We start from the raw sequence: 24,355 nt of genomic DNA, 5'->3' as shown, positions 1-24,355 counted from the left end.
ATCGAATTCAGAAAGAAGCTCAATGGCAAATTTGCGCTGAGTCAGGATGAGCCCAGAAGACACACGAAGAACCTCCATTCCTAGAAAATAAGATAAGTTCCCTAAGTCTTTGATTTTGAATTCAGCATCTAGAAATAATTTTAAATCATCTAATTCTACCATATTATTGCCGGTAAGAAGTATATCATCAATATACACAGCCATCAAATAAAATAGAATCCCCAGATTTCTTATAAAATAGGGAGTAATCATTCAGGGAATGACTGAAACCTTTAAAATTGAGAGCAGTAGTGAGGCGAGCATACCACTATTGTGAGGCTTGACGAAGACCATAGAGAGATTTCTTTAAACGACAAACCATATTAGGAGCAGGAGGATTAATCCTAGCCTGAAATTTTATATAAACCTCCTCATGTAAATTACCATGTAAAAACGCATTATTAACATCTAATTGATACAAACTCCAACCTGTCTTAACTGCCAAAGCTAAAATGCATCGAATAGTGGTCATCTTGACCATAGGGGAGAAAGTCTCCGTAAAATCAATACCTTCACATTGTGTATCACCTCTAATAACAAGTCGAGCTTTCAACCTCTCTACACTCCCATCAGACTTCAACTTCACCTTATAAAGCCATTTACAAAGGATGGATTTCCTCCCAACAAGTAAAGGAATAACTTCCCAAGTCTCATTGGCTAATAGAGCATCAATTTCCTTACCCATAGCTTCCTGCCAATCTGGGTGTGAAGTTGCCTCAGAATATGAATTAGGCTCATGAACCCAAGGTAAGATGCTTAGGAGTTTCTGGATGGAAGGAGATAGAGTAGCAAAAGAAAGATGTTGTGTAAGTACGAGAGAAATAAAACAGAAGGTGGAGACATCAGTAAGATGAACAACTCTACAAACATAATCAACTAGATAGGCAGGAGCCTTATGCTCCCTAAAAGACCTGCGCAGAGCTGTGTGAAACGTAGGAGAAGAAGTAATAGGAGAATCAGAATGGGGATTATGAGAAAGAAAAGAAGAAACAGAAGAGGGAGAGACAATAGAAGGAGTACATTGGCTAGCAGGAGTAGATGAAGAGGGAGAACTAGGAGAGGTAACATGAGAAGGTGGAGAAAAAAATGTAGTAGGAGAAATAGGTATAGGATCACATGAAGAGGGAGAGATAGGAAATAGAGGTGGAGGCTGATCTTGTAAAAAGGAAATTGGGAAGATAGTTTCATGAAAGACAACATTTCTGGAGACAAAGAGTTTGCGAGTATGAATATTGAGTAGTTTATAACCCTTCTTACCATAAGGATAATCAAGAAAGATGCAAGCATCAGCTCTAGGATCAAGTTTACCTCTATGGTGGGATAAAGTAGAGGCAAAACATAGGCAACCAAAACTGCGGAGAAAAGTATAGTTAGGAGCCTTATGAAATAGAACCTCATAAGGAGTTTTATAGTCAAGAAGTTTAGTATGAAACCTGTTTATTAGAAAGGTAATAGTCAAGAGACATTCACCCCAGTAACAAATGGGACTTGAGACTGAAATAGCAAAGCCCTACATGTTTCCAAAAGGTGTTTGTGCTTCTGCTCAACAACCCCATTCTGTTGAGGGGTGGCAACACAGGAAGTCTGATGAATAATGCCTTTAGAAAGAACATAAGCAGTGGCAACAATGCTACTACCCATTTCAAAGGCATTGTATAACCTAATCTTTTTAATTTTGGTATTAAATTGGGTTTTAACCATGGAAATGAAAAACTGTAGAATAGTGAAAACATTACTTTTAGTACTTAACAAATAAGTCCAAGTACCTCTACTATAGTCATCTACTATTGTAAGGAAATACTTAAAACTATCATGAGTGGAATTCTTGTAAGGACCCCGGTATCTATGTGAATCAATTCAAAAGCATGTGAAGAAGAGCTGATGCTAGTAGGAAAAGGCAATTTATGTTGTCTGGCCATTGGACAAACAGTACAAGAAAAATCAGTCACATTAGAATTGTGTTGCATACAACTAGGAATGTATTTTATACTGGATGGAGGCAAATGCCCCAATCTAATATGCCACAATTTTGTGCAAGAAAAAGGAGAAGTAAACATAGAAACATTGGAACTAGATACTGAAGGTAAAGTAGCAAATTTAGTAAAAGGAGTGACTAAAGTCTTATTTTTTGTGTGCAGGGAAGCAGAAGACTCTGCAAGTTGATGAGTGGAATGAAGAAGATACAATCCAGCCCGAATGTCACCAAGAACTCGTGTCCTCCTCAAAGAAAGGCCCTGCAAGAAACAGGAAGAATCACTAAAAGTAAGGATAGAATGAAATGTTTACAAAGTCTGTGTACAGAAATTAAGTTGAGCTTAAAATCTGGTACAAATAGGACTGTGTGTAAGGTCAATTGGGGATGAACAGTGACTTGACCAGCATGAGTGACTTTAACTCTTTGAGAATTAGGCAAAGTAACATTGATAGGTTTAGCAAGGAGTGTGACATTAGTCATAATGGCAAGATCAAAATTCATGTGTTCAAATGCACCAGAGTCAATGATCCATAAATGAGTTTTGGTAGGCTTAGGAAAAGAAGCAGAATGAGGTAGGAATATACCAGCACAGTTGGCAATTGCCTGAGTGTTAGAAGATGATGCACTATATTGGCCAACTTTGACCTGTTGAAGTATTTCCATTAATTGAGCAAGTTGATTTTGAGTAATTCCAATTGTAGCTTCATTTTCACTTGTATTCATCTGCCCTGTAGTTTCTTCAGAGAATACTGCAGTCCCTTGAGCTGAAGAATGATATTTGGGCTGTTTGTTGGTTGCAGGTTTAGAATTTTGTGGATAGACATGAAGCTTGACGCATCTCTCAATGGTATGCCTTGCTTTCTTGCAGTAGTTACAGAAGAAAGTCTTTCTATTTTCCTGATTGCTTCTATAATAAATTAGTCAATTTCCTACATTCATATTAGATTTCTGCCTACTTTGACCAAAATGCTGCCCAGGCACAACAAAAGAACTAGATTCACTAGGATATTGGGCAATATTTTGTATACTCCTCTGTCTCTCTTCTTGTAAAAGTAAGTAATATGCTCTGTCAATAGTAGGGGAAGGGTGCATCATCATTATACTTCCTCTAATTCTAGTATATGTCTCATTTAACCCCATTAAAAACTAAACCAATTTTTGTCTCTCTTCAATAGCATGATTTTTCTCAAGTGAGCCACATTTACGGTCTACACAAATACATACAACCCTAAAATCAATCAGCTCTATTTCATCCCATATAGCTTTCATTTTGTTAAAATATGTTACAATATTACTTGATCCTTACACAGTTTCTAACAATTGCTTTTGCAATTTAAATGATTGTACGAGATTAGATTGACCATACTTGTCCTCCAACTATTTCCATAAAATCCTCGCTGATTTAGAGTGAATTACACTTGACCTAATTTCAACTGTCATAGAATTAAGCAGCCATGCAAACACCATATCGTTGCATCTAATCTAGTATTTAAGTTCTGGTGCTCCATCCTTAGGTCTAGGTAGGGTTTCATCAATGAAACCCAGTTTATTATTTGCCGATAATGCAATTAACACTGATTTTCTCCATCCTCCATATCCAGATCCATCAAAAGGAGGAGATACAAGTGCCATACCAGGGGAATCAGAAGCATACAAATAATATGGATGATCACAATCAATTTTCTCCATTGGAGTAATGATCACAGATTCAAATTCAAATTCAGAAATTATACTTGAAGATGCAGAAATTGCTGCAGAATCCAACGAAACAGGATTCGACACAGAAATTGGAGTAGAATCAGTGAATTCAAATGAAACTGGATAATAAATCCAAAAAAATTAAAAAATTATCGTTGAACAAACAAAATCTAGATCGAAAGATCTAGCTCTAATACCATGTGAAAATTATAGGAAGCTTCTAGATATTTTAGAGAACAAAATATCCCAAGTTGTAATTTTCTATTATTGTCCACTAACTGTACAAGTACCTGTATTTATACACAATATATGACCGCCTAAATAACTTAATATATACATAGAATTATTTTAGTGGGGTACAACCGTCTTGGACGATTGAGATTGAAAATGTCCAATGGTTCAGATTCTTCCACGTGGCAACTACTATGTGCCACTAATCAGCTCCTTTGTGTGACCGGCTTTATTGTGTAAGGTCTCAAATGAGAGACTAAGAAATGTCTTCGAGAAAACCCTAGCATGCATCGCCATATCGCCAACTGCAATTTCATGGAGTCCGTAAAGATATATTGACATGGTTTAAATGGTGGAAAACCAGCACTTTTTATGAAGGAAGAGAAAGGCTACTGCTATTTGCTCTATTTGTTCCTTTCCCTTCTGTTTCTCGTCACTCCCTTTTCACCCCTTTCTCGATTTTTTTTTTTTTTTGTGTTCTCTTGGTTTTGAGAAAGAGATGAAGAAGATAGGGAGGGGAAATGGCTACTGGGTTCTCAAAAATGGGAGGGTTTTGGCGTTTTTTTTGTTGCTGAAAGAAGATGTCAAGGTTGTCGTTTCTCTATTATTTTTCGTTCCTCTCTCTCATTTCTTTGGACTCTTAGAATGCCCTTTTTGTTAGAAGAAAGAGAGGATCCTAGGTGCCAACTTTATGTATTATCACGTGAGAGTGAGAATAGTGGGGGTTGGAATCAAATTAGTTATGCAAGGTGGGGATTTTCCATTAGATCTCAATTTTTCCTTTTGATTTTCTCTTAAAGGATAACAAATCAATAAATAAAATAGAATCTATTCCTACTAAATTAAAAATAGTAAGGTAAAAGTATTACATACTCAATATTCATTTATTTAAAGCCTCTAACTTAAAAATTGCACTAAACTAAATAAAACTATATTTTTTAAAACTTTTCTTTCTTTGTAAATGAAAAATAAAATTAGTACTCTAAAAATGTAACTCTTTTTTGTAGTTTTTTTTTAATTTGATCAAATAAACCTACTAAAAGTGAAATAAAGGCTAAAATATCAAGATTAGACTTAGCAAATATTTACATACTAAAAAGTGATGAAAATTTTAAATATAGTCAAAAATTAGGTGCTCACAACCACTGTTTGTGCACTGCATGTGCTTGTTTTGGCCAACTGTTGCACGCCCAAGGCTGGCATTGTGCCAAGCCTTGCCCTTTGACACTGCTCTACTGCAATGTCTATGCAACAACTTGTCGCCTTGCCATTGTCATGCCAATCCGCACATCCATGTGAAATGTGCCTTGCCTCTGTCAAGGTGCGTTTATCAACCCCGCATAGTCCGTCATGTCGAGTTTCCTGTCATGATATTGCCCTAATTTTTAGGTTGTGTGCCAAGACCATCATAAAAATCCTTGTTACAACCCACATTTATCGAGGAACGTTTTCAAGGGGCTAACAAACCATCCCCACCCGAAGAATTCGGCGTCCTCGACGAAGCAGTTTCCGCATTTTTCAGCACCATCATAGGCCCTAAATATGTCATCTCCTGCTCATGATCTTCCTCGTTAGGCTCATCTCCACCTTTTTCATCAACAAACAAAGTTTTAAGTCATTCAAGTTTTGAACAATCCCTCACCACGTGTTATCCTTTACAAATAAAACAGCCATCAAACTTGTTGTTTTGTTCCTTGTTTGTCAAAGGTTCCAGCTCATTAATTTTCCTTTCCATTGTCATTCCCCTCAACAACATTTCCCCTGTCATTCCCATTTTTTCTCCACTCTTTTGCCTTGTCCTTGTTCCCATTTTTAGACTTTGACGTGGTAGAAAAATCAGAATATTCATGCCCCAACTGGAAATCACCCAAAGCATCCGCAACAATGATGACACTAGAAAGGTCTTTCATGTTCTGCCTTCGGAGTTCTATCTGCGCCCACGACTGCAACCCGTACAAGAAACTATACAGTTTGTCTTCCTCAGACATGTTGCTTATATCCAACATCAAAGAGCTGAAATCTTTGACATAATCCCTAATCATTCCAGCTTGTTTCAGCTTTTCCAAATGTTCTCTAGCAATCCAGCCTGCATTGCTAGGAAAGAATTGATCCTTCAACTCTTTCTTCAGTCATTCCCAAGAGTCAATCTTCGTCCTACCAACACTTGCATCATCTGTCACATGCATCCACCACCAAAGATTTGCATCGTCCACCAAGTACATAGTTGTAATGGTAACCTTATCATCATTTCGCACATGGGCAGCCTGAAAGTACTGCTCCATATCCCATAAAAAAAGTTTTGAGTTTCTTGGCACTCCTTGCACCATTAGACTCTTTAGGCTCAAGTATTTTGACCTTGGTACGATCTGCCCCATGTTGTACATCATCATTGTCAACAGCACAATGCAACAACCCATTTTTTGCTTTCAGATCTATGCACTCTTGGCTCAGCCTATTCATCTCTGCCTCAAGATAGGCAAGACGAGTCATAATAGTAAAAAAAAAATTCACTATCAACAGTTCCGACGAGTGCTTCCAATGCAGCAACATTTTCCCTCAGTTCTGCATTACCACTGGCCATCTTTCACGAAATTCAACCACTGAACATCGTGTTCGCCCCGATCCAGCCACGCTCTGATACCAGTTGTCACAAAAGTGATTTATGTCAGTCCGAAAACTGCCCGAGGTTCACCATCGTGTGACAGTCAAGCCCAGCCTTGACTTCAACCTTTCCAACACTTAGAATTATTTTAGGATATTTGGGACTTAGAATAAAATTCAGGTAGCAAGTAAAGTAAAGGCACACATGAAATTTCAGGAATCTCTTCCTACCTCATATTATATGCGAATACAAGAACACAATAAAGTCATCCCTATGGCCAAGAACAAAGAACACCCTAGTTCCCTTCCCTAAAATGATTTTCCATCCTTAGGAACTACACTTAAACATTTTTGGCTAATATTTTTCTACAAGACTAAGTTCTTCCCTTTGGGACAACCTTATGCACATTTTTGTAGTGCAGGGTGCCCAATTATACTTGGCAGCATCTAAGACAATTAGTTGACAAGCCCTAACTGATGGGCAAACATGAGAGGCATGATTAAAAACGTGCATCCATTTAGCCCCATGATCAGCCATGCTTGGATGTGGCAGTTGTAACCGCTCAATTGTGCTGTCATGTGCCCAACACACTTTGTAACTGCTGCTTATGCACTGCATGTGCTTGTTTTGTTCAGCTGCACGCCCAAGGTTGGCATTGCGCACAACCTTTGCCTTTTGACACTGCTCCGCCCCAATATTAATGCTACAACTTGTCGCCCATGACTTAGCCGCACATGACTGCTGCCACAGCTGTTTGCTCATGTCAAGTCGCCCCCAACTTGATCAATCTGCCCACGCATGTGTCATTCCTTGTCTTGCCTTGCCTTGCCTTGTCATGTCTTGGCCCCTGCTTTGAAATGTCTTTGCCTTATTGTTGCCATGCCAATCCGCACATCCATGTGAAATGCGCCTTGCCTCCGTCAAGGTGCGTTTGTCAACCCCGTATAGTCGAGTTGCCCGTCATGATGTTGCCCCAATTTTTAGATTGTATGCCAAGGTCATTATGAAAATCCTTGTCACAACCAACATCTGCCGAGGAACTTTGTCAATGGACTAACACTTACCAAGTTATTTAATGTTATACTAAGAAGTGATAGGATACCCAACAAGTGGAGAAAAAGCACCTTGATTCCAATTTAAAAATAAAGAAGAATCTCATAAAGGACACATGAAGTCATCGCTGGCATGCAAATGAGCATTTAGTCCACACTTTGTTTATCCTAGTTATAAAAGAGCTAATCGATACAACACTAAAATTGAGGTCTCATAGTGTATGATATTCGCTGACGATCTCCCGCTAATTACGATACCAACGAGGAGGTCAACCAAAAGTTTGAACTATGGAGAAATATTATAGAAATAATGGGTTTTTGGATGCACGCGCGAGTTTAGTAAACATAAGAAGCGTGAAATTGAGATAAAATTAGATGAGTTTTGCATTGCCTTGATAAATGCAAAAGTTAAGATATTTAGGCTCGTTGTTCCAAGATAATGAAATTATAGATGTATATGTTACATGTATAGTACAATGCATCCACAAGATTAATGCTGCAGAGATGTGAATGTTAAGATAGATGTGTAGTCATATAAAACCCGATAAGATTAGAACGATTGCATTTGCTAGAAAATTCAAGTAGCGTACAACAAGGATAAAATAAGTGAAAGGTCATTTGGGATGATTTGCTTTTATCGTATGTCGACCTCGAGATGTACTGGTTCATAAGTGTAAAACCATGGTTAATGAAGGTATTATAAATTATAAGGTAGACTTAAAACCAGATAAAAGAAAGTTGTCTTGAAAGACCTACAATTTTTATGACCTAAGAAGAAAAGATAAGGTACACGAGAAGAAAAAAATCTATATGGGTGAAACCTATTAGTTGAAAAAATGTGAGAACTTCTAATGCATTTCATTGTATCTCATAATATTTGCATGACATGAGCATAGATAGAGTAATATAGTGAGTGATGATTAATATAACTGATACAACTTAATTGAGATTGAGGCATAATTATTATAGTAAACAAGTACCAAGGGAAGGTGGAGTGAAAAGATAACTATCCTTCCATTTCAATTTACGTAAACTTATTTGATTGTGTCAGAGTTTAAGAATGAAAAGTAGAATTTTAAAGCTGTAATCTTGAATATGGCTGTATTGCTGATATAGTGTAAATATGGCTCTCACCCTTCAAAGTCTATATCCCACTATTTAGGGATACTTGTCAATTAAGGGTGGCAAAATGGTTAAAAGAAAATAGTTAATCACCCATATCATCCACTAAAAAATGGGTTGGATAATGAAGTTTTTAAAAACGGGTCAAATATGGATAATAACCATAATATCCATTTAGAAAATGGATAACCAACGTTAACCAATAGATAAATAATGGGTCTAACTTTTACATTTGTAAAGCCTCAAATTGGGGGTTCCTCAAGTTAGGGAGACTAAAAATTCTTCCAAAAATGATCATATGCAAGAAGTCATGGATAATATGGTTACCCATATTATCTGTCGGTTAATCCGTTTTTTATCCGTATTAAATATGGGTGGAGTCGGATAATTTATCCGTTTTTCATTACCCGTTTTCAACCCGAACCATATGCGATCCTACCCGCCCGTTTGCCACTCCTAATGTCAATCAATAACATTAACTCCTCCGCTATATAGTGTAAAAAATATCCAATTTCCATCCTTATCATTTATGATATCCATTATTAATTTGGTCCTTTTTCTCTTTCCCATAAACAAAAATTTGACGTATCTCCTTCTCGATACTTTCATGATTCATCTTCTTATTAGGCTAAAGCGAGGGGTCTATTTTTCGATAAATGTTGCTACATAACGTAAGATTCTTTCAGTCATCATATGGTAAGTAGTAGTAGTAGTTTTGTGCTATAATATGTAATGTTTTGTTTATCATTGCATAGTTATGAAAATTTCCCAATATTTTGAGCTCATAAGGTAATATACAGTTACAAGGTTATATATAATGTGTAGTCCAACAACGAGATTTTGTTAGAAATTATGTACTTTGCGCATATACTGTGTGTATATTGTTTGCTTTTATTAAAAGGTTCTCCCAAATTAAAAGTAATCTGCTAAGATTTATAATTAAATGTCTCTATGACACCTCATAAAGTATGATTGTTTATATGTAGATACTGTAATTTCTAATTTAATGTTCGACTAAATTAAAAACACAAAAGTTTTGTGCAATATAAATAGGGCTAATGTCACGTAGGTTTTCTTTTCTAATACCCTTCGTCTTGGTTTGAAAGAATAATAATCGCAAGACCTAGGATTTCATTGTCTCTCGTGGATTCAGGTACACTTCCACATGATTTGACAAGATCATGATTTTCATCTTAAAGATTTGGTCCAACATTGACTGCATTTTTTAAAATATCCAGATTTTTTTAAAAAGTCATTTAGGAAAAAAAAATAAGAACCCAAGAAAAAGCAATATATACACTAAATTGTCAATACATATTTTACTTGTTAGACACTTCTTTGTTCCTCAAGTTCAATAATTTGTGCAATATAGAAGGTGACACAGCCATGATTTTTTGGTTATGTTCTTTTGCATGAAGCTCAGCATGAAGTCTACAAAGAGCTGAACCTGCAACTTTCCATGCAAAACCACATTTTTTGACGTCTCCGATAGCCTTTGCATAATCATAAGTAACGCGATAAATAGCAAGTGCATCGTTAAATATGTCCGTTGTGCTCCTTGCACTCTCCTCCATATCCGGCGCTTCATATAGCAACTACATGAAAAATTGCAAAATTCATGATATTATATTGGGGAATCACAGGAGATAATGGAGAAATGGGGACAGTGAGAACTGAACTCATAGTTATTGTATTGAAAGCTCCCCCACCGAAACCTTCGTGGTACTCACGATGTCATCTTACAAGGGAAAAGGTCCAAATTTACCACTATACTATACGAAATATCTAGTTCTACCCTAAGTTATACTTTGGAGTCTTGCCTTTAACGGAGCTCCCACATGAACTGAGCTAGCCTCGTTTATACTTTAGTTACGATCCACGATGGAGATCCATTAGGGCCAAGGGAAAATGTGAGACAATTTGATAACAGCAAAGGTATGATTAGCAACAAAGTACAACGGAAGGTAACATTAAGAGATATATCATATAGTAGAAGGTATTTTTCACCTTTTTTCCCTTCTCACAATGATGGTTGAAATTAATTGCTTAAGATTAATAGAAGAAGGTTACCTGTTTGTACTTTTTAACAACCTCGTCCGCTAAGTCATTTTTCGATTCACTGCTGGTGTTCAACGCTTGCATCATCTCAAATCTGTACTTTTTGTACCTTTCCTCCCATAACCTCAAGCATGTCTCGGGGATTTTGACCTCAAAAGCAGGAAGTTTCTTGATTTCTGGACATACAAAAACAAGATATATCACATCCACAACTAAAATACAATTGAAATCAATGAATATCTTGAATCAAACACTTGCCTACTGCAACTGCTGCTTCAGCTTTAAAGGACTTAACCCTGTCATAAATTTCTCCTAGTACTGAAGTAGAGATATACTCTTCTTTCTTTTCCAAGAAATGTGGAAACTTATCCACTTTCAACCTTTTCGGGATGTAGACCTGTGGGTAGAAATTAAGATTTAGGGAACAGGAAACACTCACTTAAAGAGCGTACAGTGATTAAGTAAATGACGGTTAATAAGTATATCAAACAGAGATCAGGTCAAAGCAACCAACCTTATTCCCACTTTTGGGGGCGTCTATAGCGTCATAATACAAATCAGTCAACTCAAACAACTTTTCTTTCATGGTCTTTGTCTCTTCATTCTCTGTGGTGTTATTCTTCCTCAACATCAGAAGTCTATCCATGAGCGCCAACCAGCTTGAAGAAGCGTCAGCCATACTATAGCTGAAAGAGCATTCTTGTTTAAATAAGAATTAAGACATCTTCACAAGAGGAATTAGGAAGTTTTTTCATTGATGTTGAAAAGGACCATATTTTGAAGAAATTCCAAGGATTTAAATGCTTAGAATCATTAGCTCGGGGACTTTTTCGGGATGAGCAATTTTTACTATTCACGCATACAGAAACTGTATGTTGCACTCTTCATGGAGCCGAGAAGACATGTTTCAGATAATATTTATTGAAGTGTGTGACCATCTCATCTAAAAGCTTAAGCTATTAGAGAGCACACTTTTATTTACTTAATTATGTCTTCAACATGCCCCCTCATGTGTGGGATTGATTCTTTTTTACGAGCCAAGCACGTGAAAATTCTTTTTGATATTGAGTGGCGGTCAGGCAGAACCTCTGCCTACTCTGATACCATATTGAAGTGTGTGATCATCTCATCTAAAAACTTAAGCTTTGAGAGAGAGAACACACTTTTATTTACTTAATTATGTCTTCAACAATATCAAAGAGACATATTACAATTTTGGAGGGCAAAAAAAAGGGAATTCTAGACTGAGGTGATACAATAATACATACTTTGGCATCCTAGTTTCTAGGAATGTCTGAAAGAGCTCATGTTCCATTTCCTCGGCAGAGAAGTCTTTGGGCTCCCTATGCAATGCCTTTGGTGTTGAATGGATTCTGCACCACGGTCTACTTGCATGGTAATATTTTAAGAGCTGAAGAATGCAACATAATATGCTCAAATTGGACAGAACTCATAGAGTATTTTCAATCATTCAAGAAATGAAAAGACAGCACGATATGTTCCATTTTGTTTTTAAAATTTATTGTTTTCTCATTATCATTTCTAATTGGAAATGTAGAGTGAAATGAATGGCGCAATCTGAGACAGTTCAATTATATCATTAAGCAAAGAAATTAGAACAATTAGCCAGAAGTAATAAAAAGTTTACCTGGGGGTTTTGAGAGACCCAATATTTATCTCCATCAAAATCGCCATTAGCAATTTCAGTGGCTGCAGATCTTGGACCTTTGGTCGAGAAAAATATTCCATATTTAGCATTTCCAACTACGTCACCGAGGTTCTTCACTGGGACAGCAAGTAGTCTGTGGATATCACCAAAATGAAGTCCGGGATTCCTGTATACTAGTACCTCTCCAGATATCTGTCCGTGTTCACTGCATAAAATTGTTGAGTTTTACTTTGTAAGTTTCCAGTTTGACTTTTTAAAAGTAAAGGCATAGCATCAAAAGATGACACAAGTTACAAACATACATGTGCTGAAATTACTAGGTCAAAACAATTACTTATTAGGTTAGTTAAACTTTTACTCAAGACTAATAAGAAAATATGGATTGATGAGACGTTCCGACGATCAATGGCTAAGTTGACGACGATACAGAAAGAGCCCAGTGTATCTTTGACTAAAGTGCAAATCCGTGGTGCATGGTAAAAGCACCTAGCCAGTGGCAAAGCCAGGAATTCTAATAAGGGGAGTCAAAATAATGCAAAAATGCATGTCTAGGGCTCGAACCTGAAATAAAGCAATTTTTTAGCCACATTTACCACTAAAATAGAATCTTTCCAATATATCAAGGAGATTCAACTACTCCCTCCCAATTTATATGGAACCTTAGGATTTCGAGAGTCAAACGAGTTCTCTTTTGACCGCGATTTTTTCATCTCTTTTAAATATTTTGAATTATTAATTATTCTGGCTTATAATACTTTTTATGTAGTTTCTAAATATGTAAATTTTCAAAAAACTTAAAGATTCTATGTCCGAATTCACGGTCAAAATTAAGAAAGTTCCGAACAATGTCACATAAATTGGGACATAGGGTATGTGTTTGTGTGCGTACAAATACTTTTACTTTCCGTATGTGCACGGTATATTTTTTGACGAGGAATTGGATTACAAGGGTCATATATGATGCATTTAAAGTATACTTACAGAATAACACAGACTTCATGAGGATTTAAAGTATCCGTCGGATCAGCTGTCCCCATTAAATAGAAAGTATCAGAGATAGGAAGTTTTCCTCCTTTTAGCCCATTTCTTTCTTCCTTTGCCAAGGAAGATAAGCAACACCTAAGATACGGTTCACAGAGAGGTACTCCAGCCATTATCATACCCGTGGCAATAGAGGCATCATCACGATCTCTATGGTTCGCTGCAACTGCACGGAGATATAACCAATAAAACAAAAAAAGTAAAGGTCTGATTTGGTAAAGCAATCAACAGATACTTAGAACAGAGTCATGCATTTTAAGATCAATGCAGGTAAAGGAATACTACGATTAAAGCTTCTGTATCAAATCGGAAAGAAGGCTTCAGACAATGTTTATTTAAAACCAGTACAGGCACCAGCTTGTTAATTGTGCAAATAAGCATGTAATGTTTTCAAGACATCATTTGAAAGTTTGAGAACCAAAATGTTACCGCATGCTGAAATTTAAGCAACACTACGCATAAGTTTAAAGTTTTCGGGTAATAGTATCTGAAGGTCCACATTTCTCCTTATACGTGGTAGATTATAACCATAAACAATTGCAAAGAGACTTAGTTTTATTGTAATTTTTTTCTAAACCAAGAATTACCTTTTAGTGCTGTCACCTCATCTGAGTATAACCTTTGTGTCTCCTCCAAAGTGTTATTCAGTATATCAAAGAAATACTCTGCCGGAACACCTCCATAGGTCAACAGAGCAATAAGAGTTCTTGATAGATAAGTATTCCGAGGTTTAAAACTGAAAGAAGAACATAAATGATGTTAGTTGCACACAGTCATGAAAGTAGCATTTTAATTTTCATGTTCCGACGAAGATTCCAAGGTGAAACTTTATCTTTCTACTAATTGAATTGACTAAAAAGCACAAAATACCTAGGTGTAACTATTTCCAGCGAGTTAAACATTCGAGTTCTTGACAATTTTGGGTCAGCCTCAACCTTGATCATTGAAGGCCTAATCTGAATCGTGCACCGTGGCAGCTAATATTTAAGAACAGAACATTGTATCTATTAAGAAGTTGATTTGGCAAACTAAATACATAATAGAGTAAAAATCTGCTATAACACTGCCATGCAATAAGCCAATTAAAATGGAACAGACTGGTTTTGATCGACGGTGTCTTAAGGAAGATCTTACCTTTCTATTGACTAGAAGGGTTCCCTTTACAGCAAGACCATTGTAGAATAGACGGCACTGCATTAACAAAGGCTAGAAAGAGAGAGAGACATGTAAACTGAATAGATAAGAAACAAGGTGAGCTTGTTTAGTGATAACAGATTGCTAATTTGCAGCAGTTTGGAATCCAAATCAATTGATAAAACATCAAAAACATTTACCGGTTCCCCACTCTGAAATTCTGCCTCTCCCACCTCGGATGAATTCTCCCCAGGTTCAACACCATTGGAATATCTCTGAAATAGTTAATTCAAAATTTAATAGAAAGTTGTTCAAGAGAGACGAAAGGAAATTGTTGCAAAGAAACGGAACGATGAATTTGTCAGATATTTAAATCAATACAAGCATGAAGCAAACCGAGCAAGAGACCGATTCGTGTGCATTGCCTAAAATTAAAGAACATTAAGAAAATAACATAATTTCAATTGAATTATGAGGGCCATCGGACTGGGTAAAACCTAAATTAACCTTGGTACACTTGCGGGAAACTCCTTGCCGAGGGCCTGTGCACCCCCGGGATTAGTCGGGGCTCTTAGAGACTCGGACACCCGGTGCAAATAAAAAAAAAACATAATTTCAAATGAATTAAAAAGGAAATCAAAATCTGCAATCCGAACACATCCTTCCAAGTTTCTGCTACAAAAGAAAATGCTTAGTGAACTAGGTCCAACCAGATTACCTCTAACTTGGCATTCTTATACTTCACATTGAAAAAATCTTGTGGACACTTTCTTGCCAAATCTTCCGAAATATATCCTGTCCCATCTGTGTGTATAAGGGGTTTTCCATCTTCGTCATAGAGAGTACGTCCATTCTTGTCCTGAAATTATTTATTTCCAAAAATAGAAGGTGATATTTAAATAGTAAAATGAGTGTGTTATCTTGAGATAATCGAAGAACAGGATAACTGACAAGAGATGGCATCGAAGCGCACAAAGAAAAGGAAATAGCAATGAAAGTATACATGATTATATATACACATATTATATGTTTGATAAGCAATATACATGACAATATATATCTTCAATTCTGTCAATATTCACTGAATTCAGATCAACTTGAAGCTTTACTGTCGTGGATAAAATTAGGGAGAACCTGCATTATCAGAGTAACTATGTAGCTCAGAATGAAAGCAAGTATCAATTAATTAATGAAAAGTTATAACAGTCGGGGAAATAGCAAACCTGGCCATGTATTTAGCCATGCTAGAGACCATATGTACATGCATGAAACGACACCTTGCTTTGTGGACTATCTTGTCGTACAAAATGTAAGTTAAATTTTCATAAGGATTAAGAGATTCCATTCGAACAAAGTAGCATTTGACTGTATCGATCTTTTCCTCTTTGTCCATTGAATTTTTCTTCTTCCCATCATCCTTATAAACTGCAGAAGTACCACAATGACACAAAACCTCATTGGCATCATAAACACTTGAAAACAATAATCTCACAGGGGTTTCCCACCCCGATTTTGAGCATACTAGTGAGAATGACACTTCCATTGATAGGGAACATGAGAAGCTTCATTAAAAAGCTACTTGTGAAAACAGAAGATCCACATTGACATAGGCCAATGCAAAGGTTCTAAGACGAGGATTTCTTTTAATTACAAGTGATTGTAGATAAATAAGCAAAAAAATTGCTCTTTCAGTACAACACTTTCATGTTTGAAGACCACCGATGTTAGATGGGAGCAAACGTTGGGCTTTAGAAGTTAGAACCAAACATATATATGTTGTAGAAACACGTGTTAAGATGGATCTACGATTATTCAAGAAAAGACAAGATTATATATGACTACGGTGCAAGTATCACACAAAATATAAAATAAGAAGAGGTCAAGTAAGATTGTTTGGGGCATGTCTTAGGTAGACCTTCATATACACCGGTTTATAGAAGAAGTGACAATACGATAATTAAAGATGATAAAGACGATGAGATAGACCTAAAATCACATGTAGAGAAATTGTCTCAAAAGACCTACATACTCTTAAAATTAAGCAAATTTAGCTTAGAACACAAGTTGACTGAAACAAACAATCCGCCTAGGCGATTCCAACCAGCTTGGATTAAGACTTAGTTATCAGTAGGTTCAGTGTTATTCAATCTATTTATTCTACCTTATTACTTATATGTTAAGGTATGAATAAGTGTAATTAGAGAATCTTCAATTTTAGAAAGCACAAAATTAGCATCAATCCTCGTGAAAACATCTAACAAAGGGAAGTTTGAAATTCTTCTCATTTTTCAAAAAACAAGATAGATTAGACGGCATATAGATAAGGTAATTACCAAAAAAGTGATAGCGCCTCAAACCAATAAGAATTCCATTCTTAACAATCTCTTGTGGACACCTTGGGGCTTCTTCCATAAACCTGACAACCAATATATTTTCATCTCCTAATGACTGTTGTAGATGGGTTCTTTCTGCTTTCAGGTAAGGACCCTGACGCCAGGAAGGGAAATAAAAGGTCAAAAGATGGATATAATAGCTCAGCGGAATGGGAAATGCTGCCCTCTTTCCTTTTGCATTTAAAAACACTTCATATGCAAAAGGAGTAATAACCGCGAGAAAAACTGACCTTAAAAGCATAGCTTCCATCCGAATAAACATGGCAATGATAGAAATGACTCCTTCCGGAATCCCAATCAAGATACTGGAAAACACATATATAACGCAATTATTGGATTACCAATTCTAGAGTTTAGAGATTATTATGCAAGTCTCTCATCAGTAAATACTAATGATAAAACTACATCAAAAGATAGAAACATAAAAGCTCATGTAAAAGCTTTTAAATGTGGAAAAACAACATCAGTGGATTGGGACCAAGACCTTAAATCCGGACTCGGAAAAAAAAATAGATTCACTTATACAAGAGCGGTATTTGAATTGCAACATCACCTGCACCCGTTTAACATTTTCACAAAGATGACCATATTTAGTCCAAATATATGACTCAAAATGAGCCATAGGTTGACATGTCATATCCAAAATTTCACCGACATCATGAAGCATAATGACATCCTCCAACTTCCTCCTGCAATTGATATCGACCAAATTACCAAATTGTAGTAGTATAAAAATCACAAATTAAATATTGAATAAATGTTAAGATTACCTTCCAATGTAGTGTAGAATCAAAAATAATTTCCTGAACTCAAGATTACTGAGTGCCAGCAACTGTTTGCTTATTCCTTGTATGCCAGCCCTGTTTCTATATTCAGATGGCATAGGATCATGACTATCTCTTCGAAAGTTTGTTCTTTCGGGACTTGTTGGAGGTGATAGCATTTGTGGAGCAGATGTTGGAGAATCAGATCCATCACCGACTATGTCTGCAGACAGCCAATGAAAAATTACAGCTCTTGAACGCAACAAATAGAAAATTTGTACGAGATTGTCATTAAGCATAACTCAAAATGTCCAGACAGTTTGCTACATGGAGGATTTTAGAGTTTGAAAAGTGGAGGGAGCATCCATGCAACAACAGCAAAAACAACAACATACCCAGTATAATCCCACATTGTGGGGTCCGGGAGGGTAAAGTGTACGCAAACCTTGCCCCTACCTTGGGGGTAGAGAGGTTGTTTCCATGAGACCATCAGCTCAAAAAAGACCCTCGGAGCATCCATGCAACACATACTAAAATATTGTAGCAAATTCTATATTTGCACGGACTCTCCAAAAATGCCGTTGCACACGTGTCGGATCCTCCAAAAATATACTACATTTGAAGGAATCGACACGCACCCAACGACATTTCAGAGAGTCCGAGCATCATACTAGTGGGGACTAGGGAAAAGAGTCCAGTTCAAACTTCAGACACCTAAACCAAATGGTAAGCTAGAATCCCCTCTATCATGTGAACATAGGTATAAAATTCATGTTCCATCAATACATACTTTAAAAAAAATAATTTAAAAATTCATTAGTACCAGTACAACAATTAGAATAAATTGATCAAGCAAATATGAAAACCGTAAGACCAACTTTACATTTAGATAAAAAAGGGAAGCCCGGTGCAGTCCCGCGTTCATCAGGGTACAGAATAAAGGCCGCACCCCAAGGTAACTTTACATTTAGCTAGCGTTTGGCCATATATTCTCAAATTTGTTTTGAAAAATCTGATTTGGGTGAAGTTTGGTTTGAAGATGAAAATGCGTTTGGACATACATTTTCAAAACATATTTCCCAAATTTAGTTTGGAAAAACATGTGTATTATTAGGAATTTCACCCAAAACCAGCTATTGAGCTGGTTTTGGAATTGGGATTCGGGATTTGTGATTTTGCCAAAATATAGACAAAATCTATGGCCAAACATGTATTTGCCAAATAAAATCCTAAGTTTATTTTGGCAAAATCTATGGCCAAACGGGTCCTTACACTGATAATTGAATAAACTGAAAAATAATTGTGAAAATTTTAATAATAGAATGGCATAAAAGAATATCAGCAAAAGAATTAAGTTGGAGGTCAAAGTGATAACAACAAAAGTTTCTTGGGTTTATTGTAAAAGAAAAAGATTAATTTTTTGTTTTACTTCTGTTGAAAAAGACAGTGTCTGGGATTTTATTATTTTCCAAAATTAACTAAAACATCATTATTATCAATATTTCTAAAAAATATTTTGAAAACCGGAGCAACTAAGGCCCTCGAATGCAAACTTGGACAAAAAAAGTAGTCACTCATTCATCTCCATTATTAACCCAACCCCACCCCCCCACCCCCACCCCCCAAAAAAACAACTAAAGTTACCTATAACAGACAAAAAAACTTGACAAATTTTTCAACAATCATATCAAAATAACATAACAAAACATGAAAAAAATTGATCAAAATAATTTTCACTTTGTTTTTGTTCCCAACAAAAGTAACCTAAACGATAATTGCACGTAGTCCTTCATAAAAAAATAAAATTGAAAATAACTTATAAAATAAGCGTAAGTGAGAAGCTAATAGAACAACCAAAAAAAAAAACTTACATGCAACAATCATAAAAAATTATCACTTAATTACAGTAATAATTAATAGTAATAACTAAGTTTAGTAACAATTATCACTTGATCACTACAAAAAAGTGTAACTTAAAATTAGAAAGAAAAAAAATGGGAACTTACCATTATTATGAACAGTAGCCTGAAAAAGTGGCCCATTTCTAGGAGAAAAATTTACTGAAGAAGAAGAAGAATTTGGAGAAGAAAGAGAAATCCTTTGAATTTGAGGAGACTGAAAAAAACTTTCAGCAGATGAAACTGGAGTTTGCTGATAAAACTGTTGAGTTTCGGACTGATAATATTTTTTTGCCATAAATACAATAAATCCACTGAGTGTTTTTTTAATTTGACAAACTGAGATTTTACTCAAAATATCAAGTGAACCTTCTTCTCCGATTGATAAAAGAAGTCTTCGTACTTTTTCATCTATTGGATTTTGTCTCTGATTTTTGCAGATTTGGTTTAGCATTTGTTCTACTGAAGGTGGAAGTTTAATCACTTCTTCTACTACTTCTTCATTATTGTAAGAGTAAAAATCTCCCATTTTAATTTCTATTGTTGCTGAAAACTGGGATTTTGGACAGAGAAGTTGAGGGGTTTTGGAAATTCAAAGTGACTGGCGAAGAGGAACGTTGTCTGCTTGGTTAATGTGCTCCTATGCGTAGGAAGAAGGAGAGGTCGTTTGGTAGAGTGCATAACACAAAATAATGCTTGCATCATTTTTGTGTATTAGTAATACTTATTTGATACACTTTTTCAAATTAGTTATACATCTATTTGGTATTATCCTGGGTATAGCTAATGTATAGCAAAATCATGGTATTAGTAATACCAAGGCTATCAATGCATGCATTAGTATGTCTAAAGACCAAATTGTCCTTAAAGTCCCTTAAAGGCATTTTTGTAAACAACTAATTTTTTTAAAAATTATGCAATGCATTTTAGTTTTTAATATACCACACCAAATAATGTATAAAAAATAATCTCTGCATAACTAATGCTTGCATTACTAACACATGCATTACTAATCCTTGCATTATTAATACACCATATTCAGCATTATTCTTATACACTCTACCAAACGACCCCTAAGAGTCCGTTTGCACATACAAATTTTTTCCTTTTTCCAAACTTTTTTGGCAAAATACTCTAAATCACCCTAAATTTAGCTCGAATTATTAGTATACTCCCGAACTATGTCTGGTCTTAATTACCCCTTAACTTAGCTTTTTGAGAGTCATTACCCCTAGACGTTGATGGGATAAAAAGTGTGGGTGCACTCGTCTGCCATGTGGATTTTTCTATATATGTGGCATTTTTTTGAAAAATAAAATATATTTTTACTTTTTTAAGAATATTACTTTTTTAGATAATTTTTTCCGAATACAATTTATAACAAAACTTGGATAGAACTACATTATTTAGGCTAAATATTTTTATTTGGCCAAAAATAATAAAGTTTTAGTTAACTTTTTTTTGAATTTGACCTGAAAATAAAGGTTTATACAATTGAAATAAATAGTCAAGACATCTAAAAAGTCAAAAAAAATACATAGTTTGAAATTAATTATTTTGGCTATAATTTTTTATATAGCTCTAAATTACGGTGCTCTAATTTTTTTATACAGATTTTACCTAAAAAAGTAAAAATACACAGTTGAAATAAATAGCCATTACATCAAAAGAAGAAATAAAAAGAGTATACAATTGCAAAAAATAAAATGAATCACTTGTATTATACTGCAATTTCAAACTATGTATTTTTTATAACTTTTTAGATGACTTGACTATTTATTTCAATTGTATAAATTTTTATTTTCAAGTCAAGTTCAAAAAACGATTAACTAAAACTTTATTATTTTAGGCCAAATAAAATTATTTAGCTCAAATAATGTAGTTCTATCCAAGTTTTATTATAAATTGTATTCGAAAAAAAAAATCTAAAAAAGTAATATTCTTAAAAAGGTAAAAATATATTTTATTTTCAAAAAAATGCCACATATACAGAAAAATCCACGTGGCAGGTGAGTGCACCCGTACTTTTTGCCAAATCAGCGTCTAAGGGGGTAATGACTCTCAAAAGGCCAAGTTGAGGGGGATAATTAAGACCGAACATAGTTCGAGGAGGATACTAATAATCTGAGCCAAGTTTAGGGGTGGTTTAAGGTATTTTGCCATTTTTTTTTGAAAATAATGTTTGGTTATCCCATTCTTACCAATTTTCCTTTTTCACTTGAAAATGGGAATTTGCTAGTTTTTAGTTTTACAAATTTACCCTATATTTTTAAAATTTATAAAATGACCTCATTTCATCTTTGGAAGATACATCTTTGGCGACTGATGGTGGAACATCAGTCCTAGTTGATACTTGAACTCTGCCTACTAGAAGTTTGATTATATGGTTATGAGAAATATGTGGCTATGCCTGCTTTTGCACCTTCTTTCTGCGTTAGTAAAATTAGAAAATGTGATATTAATTTTACATCTTCTGTGTATTGCAGTAAAGCAGAATATGATTACAGTTAAACAATAGCATTTTGATTGTTTATTTCAAGTAGGATAATCAAATTAGGGTGTTTTTGATATTTTTTTTATAAGTTGTGGGGTATAAATTATATTTTATGGTTTTGAGAAAAAAACATCCAAATATGTTGCAAAAATTATAACCAAAAATAACTTTATCTTCAATTCAAATTTTAGTGAAATTTCAAATTTGAAAAAAAAAAATTGGAATTCATGTCCAAACGCCTATTAAGAATGTAAACCAAAAAAGAATATAGTATTAGTATTACTTCTCCCCTTCCGACTCATGTGACATTATATTTTATATTTTAATTCCTTCTAAACGGAGTATCTATTGCAAACAGTCTTTGTGGACGTATGAACATAACAATTGTAAAATTTCAAAATAGAACGGAAAAAAAATTTCAAGTGAAAATGTTTGTCACGACCCCAAATATCGGTCATGATGGCGCCTATCACATTACTAGGCAAGCCGAACCAACTATCAAACCACAACCCATTTTCATTCTTAATAAATCATTGCTAACACGGTTTAATTACCAATTATCATAATAAGTATGTAAATCAGCAAGTTAGATATGCGGAAGTCAACAAGACATAGAAACTACACAACCCATACTGATCTGGTGTCACAAGTCTAGAGCCTCAAATATAAGTCTGAACAACCTACTACATAGATAGTCTAGGAATACGGAAAAGTAATAAGATAGAAGGGAGAAATCAAGGTTGCGGACGCCATGCAGCTACCTCGAAATCCATGGCAAATGTTGAACGACTGAAAAGCTCTCACTCGGCCTCTGGGGCACTTGGATCTGCATGCAAGGTGCAGGGAGTAATGTGAGTACTCCGACCCAGTGCGTAATAAATATAAATAATGACTGAAAGTAAGAAAACACGTATACACAAGGTATTCTATAATGAAGCAGTCAAATAAGTAATTTGTAAGCAGTAAACCAATGAAAAGTAGAATAAAATACTTCTACAACAAATAAATAGGTAATTGAAAGACAATTAAGATAAAGTAAGCACATAGAAGTTCGCCCCTCGGGCACAATATCAACAATTTTTGCCCCTCGGGCTCAATCTCACATCACAATGGGTATCCGCGCTCACTGGGGGTGTGCAGACTCCGAAGGGGCCCCTTACGGCCCAAGCGCAATATCAAGTCATCTCGTGGCATCAACTCTAGGCCCTCGTCCTTATATCAATCAAGCCACCTCGTGACGTATATATATATCTCAAGCCCTCGGCCTCATATCAGTCAAGTCACCTTGTGGCGTATATATGTATCTCAGACCCTTGGCCTCATATCAGTATTAGTGTTCCTCACAATATAGGCCATTGGCCTTACTCAGTCCAAAAATCATCACAAGCCCCTCGGGCAATAGTAAAATAGTGTTTTCAGCCCAAACATCATTTAAAATACCATTTAAATCTTGAAAACTCAGAAAGAATGGCTGAATAGTGAAAACAGTGGGAAAATATCATGAATGAGTTCAAGTAACAAGTCAACACAGTGAGGAAATATCAATAAATAGCCCCGAAGGATTCAAATAGTTGGCATTAGGCCCAAATATGACATTCAGCCCAAATAATGATGACAACACACAATTTACATTCAAATACACGGTAAAATCATCAATCGGGACGGACCAAGTCACAATCCCCAATAGTATACGACCCCACGCTCATCATCAAGCGCGTGTCTCACCTCAATATAGCACTACGATGTGCAAATCTAGGGTTTCAAACCCTTGGGACATCATTTACAATCATTACTCACCTCGAACCGGCTAACTCTCTAACTCGCGACGCCTTTGCCCTTCGAATCGGCCTCCATGCACGTCGAATCTATCCAAAATCAGAACGAATACGTCACAATATGCTAAGGGAACAAAGCCCAAGCGAAAACAATCGAAAAATACCAAAAATCTCGAAATTAGCAAAAACCCGAGCCCCGGGACCACTTCTCGAAACGCAGAAATTTTCACACCATTAGATTCCTCGACTCCTCACGAGTTCATACATATCAAAAACACAAGAATCGGAGTTCAAATGACCCCTCAAATCCCCAATTTAAGCCCTCTTGAACTCAAGCCCTAAACCTCCATTTTTAGTCCTTTAATTCCTTAAATTTCAGTTCCAATCCATGAAATATTACCATAGAAGTG

The 24,355-nt window shown here is 35.6% G+C and overlaps 1 protein-coding gene across 2 annotated transcripts; it reads right to left on the bottom strand.

Moving 5' to 3' along the window:
- Nucleotides 1-9,989: 9,989 nt before the first annotated feature.
- Nucleotides 9,990-20,378, bottom strand: LOC104212718 (probable RNA-dependent RNA polymerase 5). 2 transcript variants are annotated; one of them, XM_009762068.2, is made up of 19 exons: nucleotides 19,785-20,378; nucleotides 17,785-18,001; nucleotides 17,568-17,703; nucleotides 17,245-17,319; nucleotides 16,955-17,108; nucleotides 15,845-16,046; nucleotides 15,668-15,755; nucleotides 15,340-15,480; nucleotides 14,822-14,896; nucleotides 14,622-14,693; nucleotides 14,358-14,464; nucleotides 14,075-14,223; nucleotides 13,428-13,653; nucleotides 12,426-12,651; nucleotides 12,046-12,188; nucleotides 11,292-11,463; nucleotides 11,036-11,174; nucleotides 10,790-10,953; nucleotides 9,990-10,314 (listed from the first exon to the last, which is right to left on the bottom strand). In XM_009762068.2, the coding sequence occupies exons 1-19, from the start codon at nucleotides 20,203-20,205 to the stop codon at nucleotides 10,039-10,041; spliced, it is 3,183 nt and encodes a 1,060-aa protein (XP_009760370.2). In that variant the 5' UTR covers nucleotides 20,206-20,378; the 3' UTR covers nucleotides 9,990-10,038. The 2 variants fall into 2 exon arrangements, with proteins under 2 accessions (XP_009760370.2, XP_009760372.2); XM_009762070.2 differs by lacking the exon at nucleotides 19,785-20,378 and adding an exon at nucleotides 18,662-18,963.
- Nucleotides 20,379-24,355: the final 3,977 nt, after the last annotated feature.

Source organism: Nicotiana sylvestris, chromosome 6 (assembly GCF_000393655.2).
Source record: "Nicotiana sylvestris chromosome 6, ASM39365v2, whole genome shotgun sequence".
In the NCBI taxonomy this organism is placed as follows: Eukaryota; Viridiplantae; Streptophyta; class Magnoliopsida; order Solanales; family Solanaceae; genus Nicotiana; species Nicotiana sylvestris.
This window is presented reverse-complemented; position numbering and strand designations above follow the sequence as displayed.